This window comes from Pseudopipra pipra, chromosome 3 (assembly GCF_036250125.1).
Source record: "Pseudopipra pipra isolate bDixPip1 chromosome 3, bDixPip1.hap1, whole genome shotgun sequence".
In the NCBI taxonomy this organism is placed as follows: Eukaryota; Metazoa; Chordata; class Aves; order Passeriformes; family Pipridae; genus Pseudopipra; species Pseudopipra pipra.
In genome coordinates, this window is record NC_087551.1 from 41,863,544 (window position 1) to 41,887,609 (window position 24,066).

The 24,066-nt window shown below is 47.6% G+C and overlaps 1 protein-coding gene and 1 long non-coding RNA gene across 11 annotated transcripts; one reads left to right on the forward strand and one right to left on the reverse strand.

Annotated features, from left to right (window-relative positions):
• Nucleotides 1–790: 790 nt before the first annotated feature.
• LOC135411366 (uncharacterized) lies at nt 791–15,850 on the reverse strand. 10 transcript variants are annotated; one of them, XR_010429121.1, is made up of 6 exons: nt 15,315–15,848; nt 11,049–11,874; nt 10,522–10,621; nt 5,745–5,832; nt 5,536–5,671; nt 791–2,846 (listed from the first exon to the last, which is right to left on the reverse strand). It is a non-coding gene; the product is annotated as an uncharacterized LOC135411366 (long non-coding RNA). The 10 variants fall into 10 exon arrangements; XR_010429116.1 differs by lacking the exon at nt 791–2,846 and adding an exon at nt 6,440–6,525 and having other exon boundaries at nt 4,661–5,671; nt 15,315–15,850; XR_010429122.1 differs by lacking the exon at nt 791–2,846 and adding an exon at nt 4,661–5,374.
• Nucleotides 15,851–16,309: 459 nt separating this feature from the next.
• On the forward strand, nt 16,310–23,541 carry RHOU (ras homolog family member U). Its single transcript, XM_064648824.1, has 3 exons — nt 16,310–16,682; nt 17,436–17,494; nt 20,543–23,541. The coding sequence occupies exons 1-3, from the start codon at nt 16,352–16,354 to the stop codon at nt 20,996–20,998; spliced, it is 846 nt and encodes a 281-aa protein (XP_064504894.1). The 5' UTR covers nt 16,310–16,351; the 3' UTR covers nt 20,999–23,541.
• The last annotated feature ends 525 nt before the right edge of the window (nt 23,542–24,066 follow it).

Below are 24,066 nucleotides of genomic sequence, written 5' to 3' on the forward strand. Positions count from 1 at the left end.
AAACCTCTCTAGTGTTAGCTTGCCACAGCCTGAGGAGGCAGCTTTACAGGTGTGCAGGATGCAGCCAGCGTCACTGGTGCTCTCCTGGTCCCACTGCTCTGCAGGGCTGGAGGCAGGAATGCTACATGAGGAAAGGCAAACAGCAGCTGCCTCTGCAACTTCTTGGCTCCAATGCTACAGCTGGTACTTCACTGTGAGCTTTGCCTCCATCAGGAACAGTCTCTCCCTATGCACAGTAACAGATTTTTCTGCAGGATTTTAGCATTAGAAATGAATGCTGGAGAACCTGGTGCTTTTGTTACACTGGGGCATTTATCCTGCCAACTGTGAATCAACAGGATTGCATTTCTGCAACTGGAAAATTCAATAAACATACGCAGAAAAATTATTGTCCCCCAGTTTTTGTCTGTTCCTCTCCACTTTGTTGTCCTGCTGAATCTCATGCTAGCAACTCCTTACAGGAGGGTGGCAGCATGTTCAATCTGATGGAGCACTCCTCACCTGGCTTACTTACAGCAGAGCCTTGCTATTATATCTGAGGCTATAGCACAGGTGTGCTGCTCCTCTGTGAACATATTCCAAAGGCACATGTAGCCTATCTTAGCTGGAATTTCATCCTATTTTTTATTCAAGCACAAAATATCTGGTTATTATTTTCAGCCGAGAGAAGGTGCTTGAAATGGAAAAAGTCCCTCAAGTCAGAAAATGGGATCGAAAATGGGATCAAAAATGAAGGTGTGGAAAACATTTGCAGGCAAACAATAAAAATGCAGTTTGAGAAATGGAAATATTTAATTTCAGAGCTTTCAAGATTTTTTTTTAATTAACACTTAAAAGTAAAATTATTTACATAGTAGAAGACATTTGAATAAAGAAAATATTTTTTTAAATGTCAATAATTAAAAAAAGTGATGCTTTGATATTCATAACTTTTTCCTTATTACTTTTATTTGAGAAATGTACTGGGCGTGTCTTCTTTTGTAACTCTCACAATAAAAACAATAGCTTTGAGGGATCAGTATTTTTGAATTAGAAAACATTTTGCTGAAAACTCCTATCTGGAAAAAAGCTGGTAATAGTTAGTGTGAAAAGTCTAATAGGAACCTTTTAGTTCCAGATGTGTTGTTCTGCTTCCCCTGGTATGACAGAGGTACTTAAAATTAAAGTTCAAAGATGCCGCGCCGGTGGAACTAACTACATATTTCCTGACATTTGTGCCTGTCAGCACAAGGGTGGTTAGACTGCTATTTATAAATCCGAACTTAATTCATTGTCATACCAAAGGGAGCAGTCAAAACCCCAGAGACAAATCAGGGCCAGTGCACCAGAGGCTTTTTCCTAACTTATTTCTGGCTATGTTGTATTCGGAAGAAAGATACACATAGCAAACACAGTCCAATCCCAGCCCTCCTCTGCTGAGTCAGAGTCAGCTTCTTAGGTCTTACGGATCTCAAGTCATAAAGGCAGGATGGTCTTGTGGCTTAGGATATGGACTCTGAGTCAGACTAGTTTATTCATGAAAGAAAAATGCTCCTTTCGTTTATTAGCACATTATTCTCTAACTGGCCTAAGCAAATTGCCACTAGGAAGTTTCAGCTGTAGACATTTTAAAGATGAATAGGGTAAAAAAAGGGAAGCCCAATCGACATTTGATCATTTCTGCAGCAACATTGCATTTATCCGTAACTAGCTGTCCTGGTAGGAAAAGGACAAGCACCAGGGTAAATACCAGAAATATTCAGATTTGTGTTTCAGTCTAGTTAAAGTCCTGTTGATTAAGCTGGGAATGTTGATTAAAGACCTTAAGCTGTGACCCCCAGCAATTCAGTCAGGTTACTCCTGCTGCTCAGCAAGGCTTGAGTTAAATTAGAAAGCAGGATAGAGCGTCAGTGAGTTTATCAGCTCTGAGCAGTGTGTTTCTATGCAGATAACCTGCAAGTACCTCTCTGCTCAGCCCCGGAGTCTTATGGGGGATTCAATAGCTTGTCTGTCTGCTGGTGGGAGATATTAGAGTCCTTCAAGAAAAAAACCCTAAAAACTAATCCTGCTTTGCACCAATCCTCTGGAAATCAGTCATTCAGTCCATATAGTTAATGATCAGTTGGTGGGTTAATAGCCAAACTTGAAGTCAAGGGTTATTAAAGCTTAAAAAAAAAATTAACCACTCAGTGGCTGTCGTCAAAGAAAATACTCAGTTATTTTTTGTTGGTTACTTCTCCCTCTAGGCTGCCATGGAGACTGACAAGGGATATTTTAACTTGTCAAGGCAATAGCACCATAGCAACAAAACCCTGAGAAGCCCATCAGTTTGGTGTACAGGACCTGTTTTGCATATTGGGCCTTTGATCTTTAAGAGTATTTAGCACTGCCAATTTTTTATGAGTGTAGTGAAGAGGTGAAATAGGTGCCTTGTTTAAGTAGGACAATTTATTATTGTCACTCAGCTTCTGAAGGACAAGCCATGCAGAAGAGCTCAAGTCAGGGGAGAGAGGCCTTGAACGCAAGAACATTTACGCTTCGGTTAACAGGGAAGCAAGCTGCATGGGGGTTTGCAGCATCCAGTTCTCATTGCCTCAGAAAAAAATGATGTTTTTATTTCTGCACTTTCAATTTGTGTTTTCTCAGTTTACTGACAAAAGAAATTTTAATTATTTGAACTACAGAAGCTAAAGGTAAAGATAGGGCTTTTCCTTTCTGCTTCGTACTACGGCAACAAGATTGTTGGGCAAACTTAGACTGTATAACCTGTGGTGCCACTAGCTGCCACAGACAGCAGAAGAAATTCAGACCAATTTTGAGGGTATCAGCTGAGTCCGTCACTCCAGCAGGGAAGGAAAGAGGAATCACTGCAAATGAAGTGGAGACTTTTCCAATGAGACCAGAGATGGTGTGAAATAGGTAAATGATATAACATAGCTAAGAACAACTGCTTCCAAACACAAAACTGTAAGAGGTAAGAGTCATTTCTTGTTTCTGTGATCTTTCTCTGATAGAAAGCAATCTATAATCCAGGACAGACAGCACTTAACAGCATCTAGCTGTATATCTGACAGGTCTTGACGATGCCTTTCACAGGCTTTTGAGCAGCAGCCGGCAGCATGAGATGGGCCGGGCTTTGCTCAGAACCCAATACCCATTTGTGCCTCACCCATAGAGATGAACAGTCCTTTGGGGCAGTGCCTGGCACTGGGCAGCTGGTCACACTCACACAGAGAAAGGACCCAAAACAGTTCCCATGAGGTTACCCCATCCTATGGTTTTTAGGCTGCACTTCAGGGACACGCCAAAGATTCATGGGACAAGAGGAGGTGGTCAGTGAAGTGAATGGAGAAAAAGTGAATGGAACAGGTGCATCTGCTTTCACACATATAAACAAATACTACAGTAAGAGAGCAAGAACACTGAAATGTATCCTAGCCTTTGTCTAGTTTCCTTTCTGTTGTCAGTGAAAATCACCATGGAGCCATAGCACTTGACAGTGTTTGGATTGTTTTCCAAAAGTATGGTTGGAAGAGCACTGTCAGGAAACACCACTGCACCCCAGCTGCCTAGAAACAAAATCAGCTGTCCCTAACCATTCCTGACAGCCCTGGGTGTCTTACCGTTCTGGAGATGCTTCAGTCCCTGGAGGCAACTGCAATATGCAATTGTCCACAACATTAGAAAGTTTGTCTTGCCATCTGTATTGAGCTTTCCGTGCTGCAGTTTGAGCTCGTTATGTCTTTCTTTATTTACCTCTACATGCTGTGGAGAACAGATTATTCCCTTTCTCTTTGATGTGGCAAAACCAAACAGCGTTCAGCTCCCTGTTGTTCATACAGCCCTCTCATGGGGATGGCCTATCCTTCCCCGGCCTTGCTGCTGCTAGTGAGCCAGAGATGAGCAATGTACCCCAGAGCAGCCCAGGAGCAGCACTCTCCTCAGCTTTCCTTTTCTGTTGCCTTGGTTTTATTTAGTGCTGTCTTCCCAACCTTAATCACTTGCTTGATGTGCCTCTAGTTCTGAGTTCTTTTCCTACCCCTTAGCTGTGTTTCCTTAGGAGCAGCCAAAGCACATTCCTGTATCCTCTGCACCTGCTTTGCTCCTTTGCTGCCCTTCAGGAGGGCTTCCCTTCCTTCACAAAAGACAGCTCTCAAACCTGTGGGGACTGCACCACACACACACATACACACATGCAACCAGCTCTACATTAACCAAGACTCAAGATAACCCAAAACATGAGAACAACAACAACAAAAAAGAGCCCTGTGTATAGTCAGTACCTGGAGCTAAACAGAGATACCCTACCCCTCATATTTTTTTTGTTAATTGTTGCTCTGGACATTTTTGTTTTATCAGATGGAGAAGGACACTCGAGACCTAACTAATTTGTCTCTTGTCAATGGCTCTTTGTTTTCTTTTAGTTTTTTTCCCCCTTATTTTTTCCCTGGCCCTATAATCATTTCTTTGTTCCCTTCAGTAAGCTGGCCACTCAGAGCATTACATCCCTGTCTTAAACCTGGCTGTATTATGTTCATAACAGCAACAGCAGCATCTGCTGGGATAGCAGTGATGCACGGCCATCAAGGCTCCCTTTGCTAGGCACTGCACAAAAAAAAAAATCTCACTGTCTGAATCAACCCAGCTCCACAGTGACCAGGACAAACGAGATGGAACCCCAGAGGAGAAAGCACCTTTTTATTTTGAAACCAATAAAACACTTTGGACTTTTCTCTCACAGGCACTTTATTGCCCTTGCTAATGGCAAGCTCTCTGTCTATGCGAGTGTAAGCTAGCAGCAAGGTACTAATAAATTAATAAAGTAGAGGCAGGGCACAGGCCCAGGCAGTTGCCCATGCAATTAAATGGTTGGCATTGCCCTTGCATGAGTTTGCTGCCAATGCCCAGGCATATTTCAGGAGCTAGTGTGGTTCTCTGCAGGTGGTTTGGGCACAGCTCTCCTGCTCTGGCGGGACAGGAGCACATCCCTTTGGCGATGGCTGGGCATGCCAATGGGTCTTGGGGGTGGAAAACATTCCTTGGCCTCTCCTACTAATTTGTGTGGCCGTAGACTTGGTGTCTCAGCACTGCACAGCTTATAATGGATTTACTCATCGCAGCATCCCTGTGAAGCAGGGAAGTGCCGATAAGCCCCTGGGTCTGAGAGGAAAAACAAACTCATGGAAATGCTGAAAGGGCTACATGGCTCCAGAGAAGTCTTCAAGTCCCACAGCCCTCTTGTTTCTCAACCTCCTTCCCCAGCCCCAAGTCTTGAAGCCCCTCAGGCAGGTGAGGATGAGCCAGCCACGAAGATGTGCCCCCAATCTGGTGGGGATGCTGAGCTGCCCAGGACCACATGGAGCGAGACAGGGGCCACCTCCTTTGAGGTCTGCAGCTGAGAGGAAACCCAGCCTGCTGAGGCTGGGCAGCTTAAAGCATGAACTGGGCAAGCCTAGTCCAGACAACAGGATCAGGCTTGCACTTAACTTGACCCTTAGTGACTTGCAGAAGCTTAGGTAGGAACGTGGCTCCTCCACCCTACACGCTTTGACTTACTGGGATGTACAATGCAGGGTCTCTCAGAGGCCACATGTCAAATCCATATGGATGGTTTGTGCAGAGGAAATTGGCGGGGTCGGGAAGAGTGGAAGGTACTTGGTGCTTTACAGATACATTGCCTGAAGTTCCCCTGCTGAGAAAAACAGAAAGCAGTTCAGCATCATGCATTTTCCATTTTCTATTTTTTCCACTCATTTTCCCCATACCTGTGTTCTGAGGGAGATGATCAGTCATTCAGCTACTGGGTCATCTGTCTCTGTTACTAGATCATGTCCATCACTATGGTGTCAGGGACTGCAAATACAGAGAATCTGTGTTCATTAATTATGGCATTATATGAAAATGCACTGTTTTATCGACAGTCATATTTTGAGCAATACCATTATTTCGATACCTGAACAGTCACAACTGCACCTTTTGACAGAGTGCCCTCAGATTTCCAGGGCTAGCTCCCAGGCACAAGGTTATAGTCCCTGTAGAGCCATGCACACAGGGGGCAAGGATTTGCGGCAGGAGGAGGGAAGTGTTGGGAGCCACAGCTCCCCACCAGCATGTGATGGGTGGCCCTGCCCCAAGACACCCAGATGCAGTAAGCCCACCCCCGGCCATAACCCAGTGAAGAGCTTTACTCTGCCCAGAGGCCAGCTGGAGGCTTCATAGGGTGGATGGATCCAGAGGCCATATGGATCCAGGCTGTGAAGATTCAGCTGTATTTATCCGAGACTGCTTTTCTTCTCAGCTCACCTCTTACTGACACCTGCACACCTCCTGTGTGGTGGAAATATTTGTGCCTTTCCCTGCTCCAGGGTGCTGATAGCAGAGGTGCAGTGAGGGCTCATTACTTGCTCAGGATGGTGCTGCAAAATTAGGAGGAGGAGGCGAAACCTACTCATGGCCTTACCTTAATTATTATTATTCTCCTTGCTGAGTCTTCTCCTTACTCAGTACTCCCTCTGATAGGAAATGTGCTTTTCGTGCATATAATTGCTTAAAAGGAAAAGGAAAACTCAGCAAAATGAAAAGCACCACCACCACAAAAAAAAAAATCCACACAAGAAACCTGGGCCTCATTCACTCTTCTGTTAATTAGCCTTAAAGAAAACAATAAAATGAGAAAGCAAAGAAAAAGCCTAGGAAGGTAATTGGGCTGGGCTGCTGAAGAAGCAAGAACTGTGGGAAACAGGGAGATGGCTGCAGACAGCATCACCTTGCAGAAACCCCACATTTCTGAGGTCTGCCTCTCCCATGAGTCCTGCTTTGCGGCAAATCAGAGTAGACGGGGTAATTATGACAGCTGTGCTTTAGACTGGTTTAAGAAGTTGTATTTTCCTGACTGCCTTTGGAGCACAACAGCAGATTCCTGCCAGCACAGCTTGGCTAAATCTACCAAAACAAGCAACCGACTAGCCTTCTGGAAGAACTTGCTGGGTTATTTTTGATAGGTGTTTGTTTTCAATGACAAGTTTCCGAGGAAAACAGTAGCATTTTAAAATCTACATGTACAGCCAAGAAAGCTTGTGGACTTTTCCCTCCTTCTTTCCAGCAAATACTTTGCTGCCTCTTTTACAATGCCATTTCTAATGACGTAAAGTGAAGATAAGAATTGTTTGCCCACACTGCCTTGCTCAGTTTTCCATGTGTAGCTTCTGGCTGATTTGCCATGTGCCCCTGCTGAGGTCTCAATCCATTTTCAACTGAAAGCGTCTGGGTTCTTGCTTGGCTTATCATGCCGACACAGCTGGCAACCTATTAATCTCCTGTTCCCTATGCCTTTACTTCAGTGGGAAAGCTTGGTGCTTTTTAGTGGTTTGTATTTGCAGCTAACAGAGGCTGGTGCTCAAAGCCTCTAGGACACTTCTCCACAAAAACCCCTCTCCTGAACTACTGGAGCTGGAAGTGGTTCAGCATTTTTGTCCTTCTTGCTCTAACACTCTCTGTCAAAGATATGGAGATCCATAAAGCAGCTGGAGAAGCAGGTTCAAAGACAGGATCACATTATCTACCAGTAATGCTTTACCCTCATTCACATCTTTAGTCTAAGGACTTCAAGACACCTACAAAGCACTTTCTCAAACACTGATAAATTGAGGCTCAGTTTTCACTCAGGAGGTTTGTTTCCCTGTTGAGCTATGTTTTTAGGCACATGAATTCTGTCAGCTCCCTCCCCAGCTAAGAGAGGACACTAGTCTGTCAAGGTTATCCAGTAAAGGAGCCCTTGGAATCTCATTCTGCTTAGAAAACTGTTTTAAAGTAGCCTGGTGAAAACATTGCTGTGTGATGGTAAACCATTGCCTTTTAGAGCCATGCTGGTGATACTGTTCTGGCAACTCTTTCTTTCAAAATCCAGCTCAAATGCACTAGAATGACAATTTCCTGAGCCCAGCCTTGTATGCTAGTGAAGGACTCCCAACTAGAGACAGGATGCCTGAAAGGGAAAAAATCTCTTATATTGTGGTTGGCTTCTGATTTATGCATAACTATTATGGCTGAAAAGTGCTGTCCTGAAAACCTGGGAATTGAAGGTTTTCATCCTGTCCCTGAAAAGACAAACATAATGCCTGTGTAACTGCTTTCCAGTATCCCAAACCAGCTCACAGTTTGCTACGAAAGAAGATTTCTGGTGGGGTGGAGCACAGCATGCTGAGAAGTGCCTGCTCCTCCCCAGCTGCGGCTGCCGGCACCACGGAGGTGGGATTGACTCGGCACTGAGCTGGCCCAGCTAAGCTGGGGATCAGGGAGGCACCCGGGAGCCCCCATGTACAACCACCTGAGCCAGGATGGTGCTGATTTGGATGGCAGCGTTTGCTCCGCACTAAGTGAATCACGGTCTTTGGTTTCCTGCCTTTGTGTTACCATGCAGCACAGAAAAAGCCATGGCTTTCCCTCTTTGCTAAGCTGCCCCGGAGCCAGCTGTGGATGCTTTCCTGAGATGCCTGCCCTCAAAGTCGGGCAGTTATCACAGAAGAACAGACTGTTCACTTTCAATAAAACTGACACTTGCACTGGCTTGTTCCAAGCCTTTTAATCCCCACCAAGAAGATCCTAGCAACTGCTTTCAGAAGAGATCTTTATATGTGGAAAGGGAAAAGGCTTTTCAGCAGCGGCCATGGGGTTCTTCCAAGTTTGATACCAAGAGGAAGTGTCTGGCTCCAAAAGAGATAACACTAGGACCAATTGTTGTTTTTCAGCCTTAAAGAGTAACCAGCTAAAAATGCATGGGACAAACTGTCCACAAAAGCAGATCAGCACAGATCTATTGGCTAGGCCAAGTTTCACTGGGGAGGCTAGATGCAGAAGCAAGCATGAGAGCATTGCTGGCAGAGCAGACAGGTCTCTCTGTTAACCTCACCTCCCAGCACTGTTAACAAAAGTGAAGTCTCCCACTAGGAAGCTGGGTTCATGAAACTTGGGCTCATGCAAGGGCGTGGATGGCCCAGTTTGCGGTGCCTCTGGGGACATCCCCCAGTGGTGGGGAAGTGGTAGATTTTTCCAGGGAGTACTAAGTACTGAATTCTGTTCAGCCTGGGTAGTGATTGTTTCAGCCCAATCTGGGCATATTTTACAAGCACCTTGAGAAATTGCTTCAGCATAACGAAGCTGTTCAGTGTCCTGATTCTCTGTTCTTAGGGGACACACAGACTGTTTGCCCTCTTGCATTCCCTTTTCTCTTGCAATATTTGCATTTGCATTTAAGACGTGCAAAGCCTGTCTCCTTCCACCTACCTCACTGCTCACTGTCTCCCTCTGTGCCCCATCAGCCTGGGTTGTAGCAGCCTCTTCCCAGTTCTCCAGCCTGGTCTGATCGCATTACCCTCTGTCACAACTCATTTGCAAACAGGGACCTTATTCTTAAATACATCCTTGCATCCCAAATGCAAAGAGATATCTTCACATTTAGGTTATCAATATTTAAAAGCATCAGCAATTTTAGGCCTGGTCCAGACACAACTTCTGCATCTCCTGTTGTGCAGCTGGAGTTCCCCAGCACCTCCCAGCCCTCTCTCTGCAGACTCAGGAGGTCAGATCCCTTATATCCGTCATGCCATAAGGATGTAGATTTTGGGGAAGAAACCCCAGGTCTGGCAGGCTGCTCTGGAACCTGACTCCCATTTGAAGCAGTCCTGAGGCCTAAAACTCTGGCAAGGTGAGGGGTTCAGGTATAGCATGTGGGTGGGGTACACAGAACGGGGTGATGAATTTTAGTGCACACAGATTGCTGGGGTTCATCTGCATTCAAAGAGACTCTGGGTGTTTAATCAGTATGAAAACAAAACAGATGCCTCGCATAACCTTGAAAAGAAAACTGATAAAGGTCTTTTAGCTTGTCTAAAAAAGAAAATGTCTCCTGTACAAAAAATACCTCCAAGGTACAAACAACTTCAGGAATATAGACTACATCACTGAAGATGTAGGAGTGTATATGGGAGATGGTGGACTGCAGTCTAGGCTTGGGCATGAAGGCCATAGAGATCTGCCTGCGGGGTCACATGAAGATGCCCATAAATGTAGGTCACCTCAGTTCCAGCATGGAGTAAAGAGAGCGTTCATATCAGGGATAAGAGCAGGGCTGAAGCAGGAATCAGCAGAGGCAGCCGGCACGGTTTCTTCCCAGGAGTGCTACAACTGTCAGGAAGGCTGTGGCAGAAAAATTACTCACTAGTCTGCTTTAACAGGGAGGGGGATGCATAGCAGAAATGAAAGGTTTTCCCAGCTGCTGGAAAGAGCCCCTAGAGAACAGAAGCATGGCAGACTAGGATTTTGACAGCTGTTTTGGGAGTCCACCTGAGGAACCGGTAGGGTTATGGCAGCTAGGAAAACTACTGAGGGAATTCACACATGGACTGGTAGGTGGTCTGGTAAAGAGCACCTGTGCTGCAGAAACCATGTCAGTTTTGAGTGTTAGCTGCTCTGCTCCAGCTCCTCAGTGATGTCTGTCCAAACTAGCTGTTGTTTCTCTTCTCAGCTCTCTCCTCTGTCACTCACCAGTCCCACCAGTGTGCAGCACATTGTCCAAGCATGTTTTCTTCTCCTCCTGTTTAGTCCTTGGATTTCCTCCCTCTCTCCAGATTGTGGCAAACTGGGACTCCTGTGGCAGAAATAGCATGGCAGGTTATAAATCCTAGTGAAAAGAAGAGCAATGAAATGCAATATACCACAGGGCAGGGGCAGTTCCTTCATTCAGGTGTTTGGCAAAACTGGTAACTTTGTTATTTTTCTTACCAAGACATTTATCTGCCACCACCTAGATCTTACCCAGTGTGTCTCCAGCGGTGCCCAGGCGACCTGCTGGGGTGACTGCTTAGTCTCTGCTCAGAGCCAGCAGGGAGAGCCCTCGGAAGAGCTCCCACCTCTGGTGCACTCAGAGGGGTGTGGGGCAGCCCTAGGACAGTGAGGGGCTTACAGGACAAGCTGGCAAATTGGTGACTGTCACACAAAATCAGGACATGCAGTGCTTTTCAGTACCTGACCTCAGATCAGCCAAAAAGGATTTTGAAAGCGAGATAAAGGACTCACCTCCCACTGTGGTTTCCCTGCAGAGGCGCCGCAGATAGAGGTTAGAGTTAATTTGTTTTCTGAATTAAATAGAAATTTGGGAGGCTTGAAGCAATTGTTCTTTGTTTTGGTTTTGTAGGGTTTTCCCCATGTTTATCTCAACAATTGGTTTTGCCTGTGAGTTTTTGGTAGCCTCTTCTCAATCAGAACTTAGCTGGTAGGGTGGCAAAAATTTATTGTGTTAGTAATGTGTGCAACTTCCTGATCCCTTTCCCCAGGTAGTGAAAACGTCCCTGAAATCAATACTTTGGGCATGAAAATGTTATTAAAAAAAGCCCTGGTAAAAATATAATTTTTTAAAACTACAAATCAAATATATAATAAAAGTGGCAGTATCTTGTAGTTCTCTAGCCCTTTCCCCTCATATTTCTCAAAGAACAGTCTCAAAGGCACTTCTCTAGAGACAGAGCACTCCTTTATATAAATTGCCCTTTCCTTCCCAGGTTGCTGTCCTTTCCTTGCTCTCTCTCTTTCTCCCTCCCTCACTCCCTCCCTTCCTCTCTCCTTCCCTTTTCTTCCCCTTTCTTTTCTCACCACCTTGCATGCCACTGACCCGCTCCACCAAGTCACCAGGATCCTGCTTTTTGGAAAATGAAGGGGTGCATTAGAGATGGGGTTTTTTCCAGACCTCAGGGTTGCTCTTTTCAATAAAGAACAGGATCTTGGTGACAGCCGTACAGAGCAGCCATACCCTTCCCTGGAACAAGCAGCAGTGCATCATGTCATGCTCAGAGAGTGCTGCCTCACTCCCTCGCCTCTCTCTGTGTCAAGCTTTTCAAGTTTCTGCAAGAAAAGAAAAAAAAGAAAGCTTTCATTCTACAAGGCCAGTATCTAGTTCATAGTTTTTGTATCACAGGGAAAAAGATAAGCCAGGGTATAACAATGACCTACTTCACATCCTGATAAAATAATTTCCTCTCTCTGTAATTTTTCTTGAAGAATAATATTTGACTAACACGAGCACGTAGGATAGAGGAAGAGCGTTTCTGGGAACTGGCTGATAATGTGTCAAATTCAGCCCTGAGACAGACAACTGCCACCCTGTTGACCCATGTGGAGTTAAGCCTGTTTATCCCCCAGATTAGAGCTCTGAAAACAATTGGGTTCAAACCTGTAAGATGTGTGCATGTGATAGGGTTGAGGCTGAAAGCTCAGAAGCAGGGGCTATCTGTTACAGCATCCCTCCATCAATGCACCCTCAGCCCACCGCCACCACGGCTGCCTGGGAGCTGCTCTGACTTGCTGCTGTGGTGCAAACGGGCCCCCCCTTTGCAAAACAACTGTTTAGCTCATCCTTTTACACAAAAGGCTACAGTACTGGGTAGGGTACATTACAGTATAGGGCAACCATGCAGCTCTGAATCCACTCACATCCCCCCTCCCCAAGCACAGAAACAATGCAGACTGTTATGGCTCACTTGCTGGAGCCTACTTAGCTCAATGCATTGGCTGTATTTGTCTGCTGAAAGTGTTTAAAAATGTCCATGTGGCATTTTTTGCTTGCAGCATTGCATGAAGGGCTTTCTCACATCATCTTTCGATGCTGTTCAAATGGATTGGCACCCAGTGCATATTGCCCGCCCTCTCATCTTCCACCTACAGGATTTTTCCTTGTGGTTTGCAACTTTTCTCTTAAGGAGTTCTCATACAGGACACGAATTTGCCATTTGCCACTGCAGCTAAGAGGTGACATTGCTCGTACATCCTTGTGCCCTCAGTTGTGCCATATTCCAGCTTGGTGTCAGAGATTGCAGAATGCCTGCTCACCTTCTCTTCAGCAAAAATAGACAAAACAGACCAAGGGCGCAAAAATCCATCAGCTGCCATGACTTCAGCAAGACACACTGCCCAAGATGGCCAAAGCCAACTAGTGAACAGTATTTACTGTACTTACTGTCAACGTATTTACTGTGTGCTGACTTCCAGCTTCATATGCTATTCCACAGTACTAACAAGGTACATGATTTATGGGATGGTGCTGAGAGCAAAATGTAGTTAAAATGTAATTATGGTACTCCTTTTATTTCTTTCCTTGAATAAATGTGGTATGAATCTTGTCTGGTCTATTGACTTTTCTCCAGTTTCTTGTTCCCCGAGGTGGAAGGTTCCCCTGGATTTCTAGAGATGGAAAACTACCAGCTGCTGGGCTCTGACAGGAGAAGGGTAACAAGCATTTTGGCACAGAGATGGAGACCCCTTTTGACAGCTCTGCTCCTCAGGCACAACGGGCCTTTCTATCAAAGCTCATGTGTGCAGGAGACAACTTTCTTGGGTACTGCTCAGGGGAAACTACAGCCTTAAAAGCTGTACCTCTTCCCATTGTACGTGTCTTTTGTTAGCATTGCCTCCTCTTGTATAGAGATGCACCTATATATACATTTAGAACCACGCAGAATAAAAATGAGATACTGGGCTGCAAATGTGGTTCTGCCCTCTGCACAGAGCAGTAGGGAGGAAATGCACCAGAAGTAACAGCATCCAGCTCGATGCAGTTCCCCAGAAATGACTGAAGATACTGTTCCTTGTCTTGTGCAGATCCTTGCTACCTTTGGAGTTTCACTGAAAAGTGATTTGTTTTCAATTTAGAAGAAGGGATACAAGTCTGTGCAATTTATCCATTTTCCTTTTGCCTCCATTGAAGGAAAAGAAGGACCTGTAACAATTTATGGTACAGGGACTGGTACCTGATTTTGGTCAGGAATGTGATTGTCACCTGTACCACTCCTATACTAAGCTGTGCAGTTCACTGTTGAAACAACATCGCTGCTCAAGCTGTTTCCACACTACAGGTAGCTCTGAGCTCCCTCACCATTTCAGCAGAGCAGCCACGCAGTGTCTTCTCATGCCTCTGAGTGGAACACCTGCTGGGCTGAAGGTGCCCAGTCCTGAATTAAACACTGTAATTTTGCAGCCAGGTGGCTGTGGAGCACACTTGCCTTTAAGGCTCTGCTATGGAGGGAGGAGCCCCAAGAACAAGCGTGGTAATAGGCTGCCCTGGTGGTAACCTTTCAAACAGCTGCAGCTGTTTGCAAAGTGAACCTGCATCTGCACACATAATGTTTTTCCCTTTTCCAACAAGAATAAGCCATATTAGCATTATCCTGGCACAACTGCATCCATACTCTGGGGAGTTAGCTGCAATAGTATTGTTAAAGCAATTCAGCTTTTCTAAGTAGACAAGCTATAATTACACTAAATTAAAATAGAATGCTTTTGTTCTAACCTCAGCATCCCCACGAGGACTTGCACCAAAATAACCAAAGGTACAAATTAAGCTATTTCTGTCATTTTAGTACATGCCTGAGCACAGGCAGGCTCCCACTCCAGTTCTTCTACCTGTCACTCCTGGCAGAGCTCAGCTGCCTGGGTGATCTCCTCACAGGCTTCATCACAGAGGGGTAAAAGTATGAAAGCACCCAATGGGGAAACGCTTCTTGGTTGTAGCTGGGTGCCCTGTGATGACTCTCTGGGGCTAATGTCATATGTGGTAGCACTATCTTTGTTAATTTAGGGGAACATAATTCTGCAGGACTGTGGTATCCCACGAGAGGGTCAATGGCCCCTCTGGGTCTTGAGCATGAGAGTCACACTGAGCCCCTATGCTCTGCTGGCTGCTCCATCCTTGCCTCACTGTGCTCCTTGCAGGAAATGGGTGCTGCCACCCTGGTGCGGGGCTGCAGGGCGATGTTCCTTCCCCACACCTTCAACTGCATGCATAGAGCATCCAACCTGGGGTCTTCCCAGCTGCCTTCAGCCACGGAGGACCTTGGGTCTGGCCATGCTTTGGAATGCCCAAAATGTCTAAGTGCACAAGTGCCACAACCCTATGGAGAGCCACAGTGACACTTCCCGTGGAAGAAGCCAGGGCACTTAGGAAAACAAGATCAGCTGTACAGAGTGATTATTTGCATGAGGCATGAGCCTTTGCAGGGCCTTCAGTGGTCCGACCACACAGAGCTTCAGGTTTTACCGAAGGTGGAAGATGACATCCCCACAGGCCTGACACTTCCAGCTCCTCCAGTTACCCTGAGACAGACAGATGGGGCATGATGGGCAGATGTAGCATGTGCTGCAGTACTAAACCATCTGCCTCACATGGGTTTCCATTTCAGTGAGGGAAATAGTAGGGCGCACTGGGAACTCAGATGCTGAAAATGGTAAACTGAAATCCCGACTCTGCCACAGACTTATCAGCACTAATTTGGGTAAATTGTCTCAGATACCTGCACTCGATGCCTGCCAAGTGAGGTATCCCAGGTACTCCAGGTGTCACGGTTCATGTTTGTACAGTGCTGCTAAGGTCCCCAGAAGAAATGTGTTAATAACGTTCCCAATTTAGGGCAGAGGCAAGCCATTCACCAGCCTTTCATTTCCATCGTTCAACTGCAAAACCTTCCATGGCCAACTTATTTCAACGGTGCTAAAAATGAAGTGCCCCCTTTCCCACGGCACATGGCCCAGTTTATCCTTCCCCAAGGCTGCCGGTGGGAGCTCACTGAGCAAACACACCGAGAGCACGCCACCGCAACTTGACGGCTCTCCTGCCCTGCTAAGTGCGATCCGCTCCGCCCCTCCGGGAGAAGGGCGCAGGCAGTTGGGGCCCAGACCTGTGCTGGGAAGCCACCGGGGCCGCCGGCGAAGCCCCTGTCCCGCGGCGAAGCCCCGCCAAGGCCGAGGATACCTCAGAGCGGCGCGGCCAGAACGGCCCCCCACAGCCGCACCGCCGGACAGGGGTGCGCGCGGGCCCCGACGGGGCGGGGCGGCCCCGCCCCCGGCGCCAAGCCAGCCAGTCGCGCCGCGCGGAGAGGTGAGCGGGCCAATGAGAGGCGCGGCCGCGCGGCGGCGACCCGCCCCCTCCGCGCTCCCGCGGCCGTCGGGGCGGGCGGCGCGGGGCGCTGCGGCGCCGCCTGGCGGCCGGTGCCGGTCTGTGCCGGGCCGAGCGGCGCCGGCCCCTCCCCGCAGCGCCGCGCTATGTCACGCGGCGGCGCGGGGCCGGCGGTCAGGACTCGGGAGCGCGGGGCGAGGCGGTAGCAGCGCCGCCGGGAGCCGCCGCCTGCGCCGGGAGCCGCCGCTGCCGCTCGCGTCCGGGGAGAGCCAGCCGGCACCGGGGCTGGCTTCGCGGCGGTCGCGCCGCTCCTGCCGGCCCGCCGGGGACCCGCACCGCCCGGCCGCCGCCGCCGCCGCGCCCCGCCGCCCCCCGGCCGGCGGCCCCGGGCAGCGCGCCGCCCCCGGGTCCGCGGGGCTCTGCGTGGCCGCGCGGATGCCGCCGCAGCAGGAGGGCGAGGCGGGGTACATCAGCAAGCCGGTGCCGCCGGGCGGCTGTGAGGTGCCGCCCGTGCCCCCGCGGAGGGTGCGCAGCGGACGGGCGGCCGCGGCGCTGGGAGCGGCGCTGGGCGGCCGCTGCCGGGCGGCGGGGTCCGGGGCCGCGGCCGTGGCCGGAACCGGGACCGGAGCGGGGTCTGAACCGCGGCGGAGCATCAAGTGCGTGCTGGTGGGGGACGGCGCGGTGGGCAAGACCAGCCTGGTGGTGAGCTACACCACCAACGGGTACCCCACCGAGTACATCCCCACTGCCTTCGACAACTTCTCCGGTAAGTGACCGGGGGGACCGCGGGGACCGAGGCGGCGGGAGGGGCAGCAGGGAGCGCGTCTCGGTCGTTCCTCTCCCAGGGCCGTGGCTTGGCTGCTTGGAGGGGCTGATGTCCAGCTTCGGTGATTTCTTTATTTATTTGTGGGGAGCAGGACCCTACCCGGGCAGGACCGGAGCTTGTCAGGCTGCCATCGCAGGCAGCAGCACCAGCCAGTCGCCGGTGTAACGGAGCCGGGCTGGCAGCGACTGTCGTGCCTGGCGGTGCGACCAGAGCCGAGCTTTAATTGGGAACTCTCCACTGTAAAGCTTAGTGCTCTCGGGCGTATCGGCACCGCCTAAAGGTCAGGTTAAATACCTTCTCTAGCCCGTGCGAAGGGAGAGGTTCTGGGGTTTCTCTGTGGTTCAGCGGGGGCTTTTTCTGTCCCGGGCGTGCTGAAGGTGTACGGCGGGGAGAATAAACTAAACCCTCGTAGCAGAATAAGATTCTGGACTGGCGGGCTGGCTCTTGGCGCTGCTGGGGGAGAGCTGGTGCCGTCACCGCCTACATCATCTCTTGTAGTGAAATGAATCGGAAAGCCCTGAAGGGCCTGTGTGTGCCCAAGTGTTAGCGACAGACTCCCTTCCAGCTCTGCTAAATCGTTGAATCTAAACTAACTGAAGAAAGATAAGAACTGATTTTTTTAATTTTTCCGTAATGGAAAACGTGTAAACTTGGACTCACCTCAGTTTTACCCTCCCTCCTTTCTCTCCAAAGCTGTCGTGTCTGTCGATGGGAAGCCAGTGAGACTTCAGCTCTGTGACACAGCTGGTCAGGTCAGTGGAGCCACTTATTTGATTTCAGTGACAGCGGGAGGGGAGAAGTTGTTCCGCAAAGTTGTCCTGCAAATGACTTCATGGATTTGAAAGTACTCCCAGTGTTTGATCATCTTATTATCCGCTATCATTTTCATTGCTGCTTAACGCCCTGCTTTGTCCGGTGTCTGTTGAAGAGTGGGGGGCGTACTGTGCCTCTGTATAGGGGCTGGCCACAGGCTGCTGCTCTGCTGGCTCAAGCTGCTGCTGTGTTTAGCCTGACTAGAAAGGCTGAACATATTGGGGATCCAACGGCCACCTGGTTTTCTCTTTGAGCAGTTGTCACTGTCTTTATCTTTGCTAAATAATTGCGTTTAAGAATCAGGGTGTTTGGGATGTATGCATGCAAAGCATCCACAGCTTTAGGTGTCCAGAGATAGACTGTGTTTTTGAAGAGACAGAGGCTGAAGGGAGAAAAAAGTCCTGTTGGGTGTTGTCCATGGAGACTTCGTATTTGCCGTTCCCCACCCCCTTAAAAAGTGATGCTGCCGCAAAGCTGAGGTTTGCTGTAATCTAAGACCTGAAGAGATGAGGGTAGCTGATGTCTCTCATCTCCTAGTTTGCCTGATACATAAAAAGAGCCCATTTCTTACCGCCTTATATTTTCTGCAAATCCCTGGCTTGTACCACTCTGAGCAGTGTGCAACACTGCTTGCCAGGGGTTGAGGCTGGATAACCAAAAGTAGGCAAAAATATTTGCTATCTCTCTGTAATTTGAAGGCAGTGGGAGTTAGGATCCTTCACAGCTTTGTGGATCTAGGTCTATGCCTTCACCAAAAACATGCTGAAAAATCTCAGTGGCCTTAACATACAAACCTATTTAGATGAGTAGTAACTGGGTGTGCTACTTAGGAAAGGGGTTTGAAGGGCTACATAGTCCTCGACAGCAGTGTAAGACTCCCATGCGCGCTACAAACCAATGCCGAAATCCTACAAATGGCATTCTGCGAGTACCAATGTGAAGTTAAACAGCAAGACTGTCCCATAATTTTGTGTCCTACTGAAGAGATGGGGTGGTACTACAGCAGCATGGGCTGTGCGTGTTCATATGCAGAGTGTGGCAGGTGAAATTGCCGTTGGATGACAGTCTGTGGATATGTAGTGCCTCTGGAAATGCAGCTGCAAGCTGCAGGAGAGATGGGCAGGCCACCCCGGAAGGCAAGAGGTGCCTCTTGCCATTAATGCTTAAGATGTTTGCTATGGCTGCCCAAGGGCAGCTGGAGTGGGTAGAGTCGCTGCCTTTAAAATTAAAAGATTATCTAAACTGGCAGAAGTTGTCCTGAGTAAAAGATTCCTAGATGGATACTTTGGTAAAACTGCTGCTGACATCTGCAGCTAAAAGAGTACTCCAGACAGAGGGAAATTCTATATCAGCTTCTACTTCTATTTCCTCACTAGCCCAAAGAGGTATAGAGTCTCTGCAGGCCATGTGCCTACCATTGAAACAGCAGGAGTGTACTTGGGATATAAAGGGCACTATTTCATCTTGGTGGAAACCCTTAAGATCTGGGTTTGGCTTCCAAACCCATTGAATTGAGACCTTTTGAGCTTTCTCAGGTAGCAAGAAGAGGCAATTACATGGCAAAGTACCTTTCTGCAAACAGCCCTGTTGTTCAGCACAGCATCTCTCAGTAGATGTGGGGGTTTTCTCGAGCCAAGCAGTGAGAGCCTCGTTTCCTCTGAGGCTTAATCTGAGAATCAAGAGAGCTAATGAAGCTTACTTTCTTGACTCATGTTTTATAAATTGCTGTCTCTCCCAGAGATACTGCTAGAAGAAATTCATTTGAGTGGAACAGGACTTCTGAGGCTTCCAGGGGTCTTTAAACTGCGTATCTTGGGCCTCCAGAGGCTTTAAAGCAAAATCTCACCACTCAAAAATTAACATGGAACACGGAACTTGAAATTCAACAGTAAACTGCTGGTACCAGGGAGATGTTTTCAGCTCTATGTTTCTGTGCACTTTCAATTCCAAGCTTTTGAGAACATGGTCCGTTTTAATTAAAATGTCACTGCCGCTGAGGCAAATCCTACCTGTTCAGGCTGCTAGTGTTACCCTGCTTTTATCCTGCTGTCAGCATAAAAGCAGCCTGCCTGGAGTTAACCCTTGTTTCTAGCTGCATTCTTCCCTGAGGATCAGCATGCCTTTGTTACCATGTTGGCTTTCTTGTGGCTAGATCTTGAAGCTGAAAAAGGGCCATGCTTTGCTGGAGTTTGCACTAAAAGGAAAGAAAAAAACCCAGAAAGGTGGTGCTGGGAGGCCCAATTGCAGTTTGTTTGATGTGGCATGGGTGGGAGGGAAAGGTAAAGCTCTTACTCTATGTAATTGGCATGTTAAGCCTGCACATTGTAAACCATTATTGCTCCCTTTAGATTTAAATCCCTGTGCACAATGGCAGGGAAATTATTCCCCTATCCTGTAGGATGTTGTTAAGTAGTTACCAGTTTAAAAGCCAACTCCAGGAAAGGTACCCAGGAAGGTACCTGCTGCCACATGCCTGCTCTCTGACCTGTCAGCAGAGCAGCTTTGAGGTACATGGGTGCTCCTCATCAGAGCTGCTTACTGACTCACCCCTACACCCTAAGAGGTGGCCCTGTAGAAAGTACTCTCTCCCTCTTTAATTTTTGGTTTCCTGTACTGTAACCTGCTTCCCGCAGCTTTGCTTCTTTGCTGAAGTAGGGCAGAGGGCCTCTGTACAAAGAGCAAAGGAAATATTTAAGCACTTGAAATAACCTGTGGCATGAATCAGAATATCTCAGGTACGCGGGGAAGCCACCACCTTCGTCCTGTGTGCCCAGCAGTGGCAGGGTGCCTGCTGGCTGGCAGCCGTGAGACCTCAGGCTGAGTACAGGCAACTTCTGCTTGTAACACACCTTGTTGGGTACTCTGGGTGCTCATTTTGAGGTGCTTTTTGAGGGGGCAGTGGCAGGTGATCCTCAACTTCTCCAAAGGTCAGCAGCAGGCTAGAGCTGCTCTTCTGTGGGGTGCTAATGCAATTTTGTTCCATGCAGGATGAATTTGACAAGCTCAGGCCTCTGTGCTACACCAACACGGACATCTTCTTGCTGTGCTTCAGTGTGGTGAGCCCTTCGTCCTTCCAGAATGTGAGTGAGAAGTGGGTTCCTGAAATTCGATGCCACTGCCCCAAGGCACCCATAATCCTGGTTGGGACACAGTCGGACCTCCGGGAGGATGTCAAAGTCCTCATTGAGCTGGACAAGTGCAAAGAAAAGCCAGTCTCGGAGGAGGCTGCGAAGCTCTGTGCCGAGGAAATAAAAGCTGCGTCCTACATTGAGTGCTCTGCTTTGACTCAGAAAAACCTCAAGGAGGTCTTTGATGCAGCCATCGTGGCTGGTATTCAGTACTCGGATACCCAGCAGCAACCAAAGAAATCCAAGTGTAGGACTCCAGATAAGATGAAAAACCTCTCCAAATCCTGGTGGAAAAAATACTGCTGTTTTGTATAGGGATTACAAGGACCTGAGTGCTGCTCTGAGGAAATCAAATAGAGGCTATATTAGCTGAAATCTCAATTTGCGTTGTCCTGAGTGTATAATGTAGATCTGTATGTATGTGTATATGTTGCTACTGGATATCTCAGTTGCCCTTTTGAGGGTTGCAGAAGGATTCTTAGTTAAATAATTGCTATAAATCAGGTCTGGCATCCAGTTTTGTGACTAAAACTTCTCATTAAGGAAAAAAAGCACCACGCGTCTGTGAGTGTAGAAGGATTTGTCCAAAGGATTCAACTTCTTGTGTTGTAAGGTGTATGTGATTGACTGGGAGGAGCACACACCAGAGGCCTTCACTGCCAGGGCTTCGCAGGAGGAACGCACAAGTAACGGTGGAAGCGTAGAGCTCTGTACATGGACGATCAAAGGGAAAAATAACACTGTGCCTCCTAATTGACATTTTTAGCTTTAAAACCCCATTCCTGCTCTCTTCTCTGTGTCTTCCCAAGCCAACACTCTTAGGGATCACTTTAAAAAGGGTATGCAAGAGGTGTAATCTATACGCAAATGCCATAGTTAAAAAGGTCAAGAGTATACCTTCAGCTTGTGGTGAGGGAATCTAATCCCTTATGGAGCTGACATCTCATTTGTCACCTTCTGACTTTGTGAAAGTCCTTTCTGTCCTCCTTCCCCTGCCTTTCCCAGGAAGCCGAGTGGAAGCCCAAGAACATGACCAAGCTTTAACTCGCTACCTCGAGCAGTGGTGATTTCCTCTGTATTTTTGCAGATGTGATGACAGTTCATCTATTTCAGTTGAAAGGAATGTAAATACTGTTGTGTTGGGGTTTTTGGGTTTTTTTTAAGCGATGTAACAAATATCCGTGCAGCACCATGTAAACCGCATCTGTTTTTTAAGTCTGCAGCAGGGAATTTCAGGATGCCCGTCCTTATGTTTTAAGGCTGCTAAACAAGTAACAAATCAGGCAGATTGAGATTTATAACAAACTGGACTCTAGAAACTGAGGCTGGTGCATCTTCTTTATGATGCTGTTTTCAACCAATTTAGTGTTTCCCTTCTAAAGGGCACCAGTCACTTTTGGTTGAATCTTGTCCAAGCTTATTGTTGTGAAATTGGCTGAGGCCACCCTGGAAATATAACTAATAATTCTTTTTTTTCTCAGATCAGTCCAACAGATTAACTGAAATGTGCCTAAAATGCAACTGGGGAATCAGCGTAGAGTTGAGTGTGACCTGAATCTGGTTCCTACTGAACTAAGCCTAACTGCAGTTGTAATGAGTTTGAGAGACCTGAGTGATAATGCGACTCTCTGCAAGAATCAGTATTTAAACTTATTCTGCAGAGGATGTTTAGTTTGTGCTGTTTGTCTGCCTTTTTGTGGCCACAACTACTTTTTCTTTTCCCCTAGATATTTCAAGATCAGATTATATTTCCTTTTTTTTCCCCTTTGGCTATAGCCTTGAAGTGACCTTTTCCTTATTCTTAAACTAAACTGCAGTGACAGAAGGCTGGAACCTTTTTTCATCAGAAATGAATCAATGCCTGATATAAGGAACTGTGGAGGCCATTTGAGTTGATAAAGCTGACCACAGTTTACCTCCTGGCCCATTAAGGAAAATGACACTGTGAGAATGGATTCTGGGCTGAATTGGCATAGGCTCCACAAGCAATATTTTTTCCTTCTCTACAGCTGAATGAGTGCAGAATGGGTAATGTTCCATTGCTGAAAACTTGAAAATGGGATGGAAATCTTTACCTAGGGCCTAATTCAATAAAAATATGTTGGCTTCTGCACTGGAAGAGCCTGGAAAAACAGTTTCCATAGCACAGAAGCTGGATGCATTTAACTTGGTTTCATCTGGTTGGTAATGGTTTAATGTTTACTGGTCATGAAACTAACATCTGAGCCTTTGTATTTGTTACTCAAATGCTTTGACAGGATTTCAGATATGCAGTCATACTGACATCTTGGAGAAAACCAGCCAGATTTCTCTTGGGTGCTTTGGTTGTCTGTAAAAAACAGTCTCGATCAATCAAAAATGTGGTTTTGGGGAGGAGACAGGCTTGAATCTGAGCAGCTTCCATTTGCAAAAATAACAGAATTTCTTCTGCAAGATTATACTGCTTGGTATCATGCTGTACTGGAAGCAGTGGATTATATTTTATAAGCGGCCTGTTTCATAGTCTGGAGTAGCATTACTTTTAAATATAGCCAGCTGTGACTGTTTCTGAAGATGTGATTTATATACAACTTGTTATAGCCCTTTACTAGGTGTATGTAAACTGAGGTCTAATAACTTTATGGATACTTCTCTACACGGGGCTACACAGGGTCTAGGTTTTAGAAATATTACTTCTAAAATTACCAGTATTTTATGAGCGCAAATGAGGGGGAGATGTCCCTATGTAGTTTATAATCTGATGTGCCTTATAAAAAAAACTCTCTTCTGTTTTCTAAGTGTAGGCTATATTCCAAAAGAAATATTTCATGTGAGAATGATATAAATGAGGTATTTGAAAATAAATTCTGACCTGTGTACGTGTCTGCCTCTGCTGTGTGCTCAAGGAGGCTGAAGGGCAGTCCCTGGACATGCACTGTGCCGATACCCGGCAGGGAGGAGGCAACTGCACTGCCAGCCTAGGACTGTGCTCCCAGTGCCCCATCAAAAGGCCTCTGCTCAAAAAATACAGCCTTTTCCCGCGCTGCCCATCCCCAGGGGGCTGGGCTGGATGGGAAGGGTACGATAGCCGGCATTCTGTCTCACTGCCAACACAGCAGCATCTTGCTGTGTCCCTGTGAGGCATGGGCAGGCTCGTTGTGCCTGGCCCCTGAAAGTGGGGTGAGCAGCCAGAGGAGCACAGCACAACTGGGGACAGCTGGGGGAACACTAAGACTGGTGATGTGGTCTTCTACCTGCTGCACATTGTGCCACACGTGTCCTGGGGGAGCCAGAGGGCATTTTTGGAAGAGTGGAGCCCATTCCCTCTTGACACCAAGGGTCTTGTCACTCCTTCCTGGGTCCTGTCCCTCATGCCAGGGCCAAGGCATGCGAGGTTTGAGGCT

Excerpts from the sequence above, each read along its gene's own strand:
- RHOU (XM_064648824.1), top strand. The coding sequence starts at position 16,352 with ATGCCGCCGCAGCAGGAGGGCGAGGCGGGGTACATCAGCAAGCCGGTG. Across the intron at positions 16,683-17,435 it reads TGCCTTCGACAACTTCTCCG|CTGTCGTGTCTGTCGATGGG; the intron begins GTAAGTGACCGG and ends TTCTCTCCAAAG. Across the intron at positions 17,495-20,542 it reads TCTGTGACACAGCTGGTCAG|GATGAATTTGACAAGCTCAG; the intron begins GTCAGTGGAGCC and ends TGTTCCATGCAG.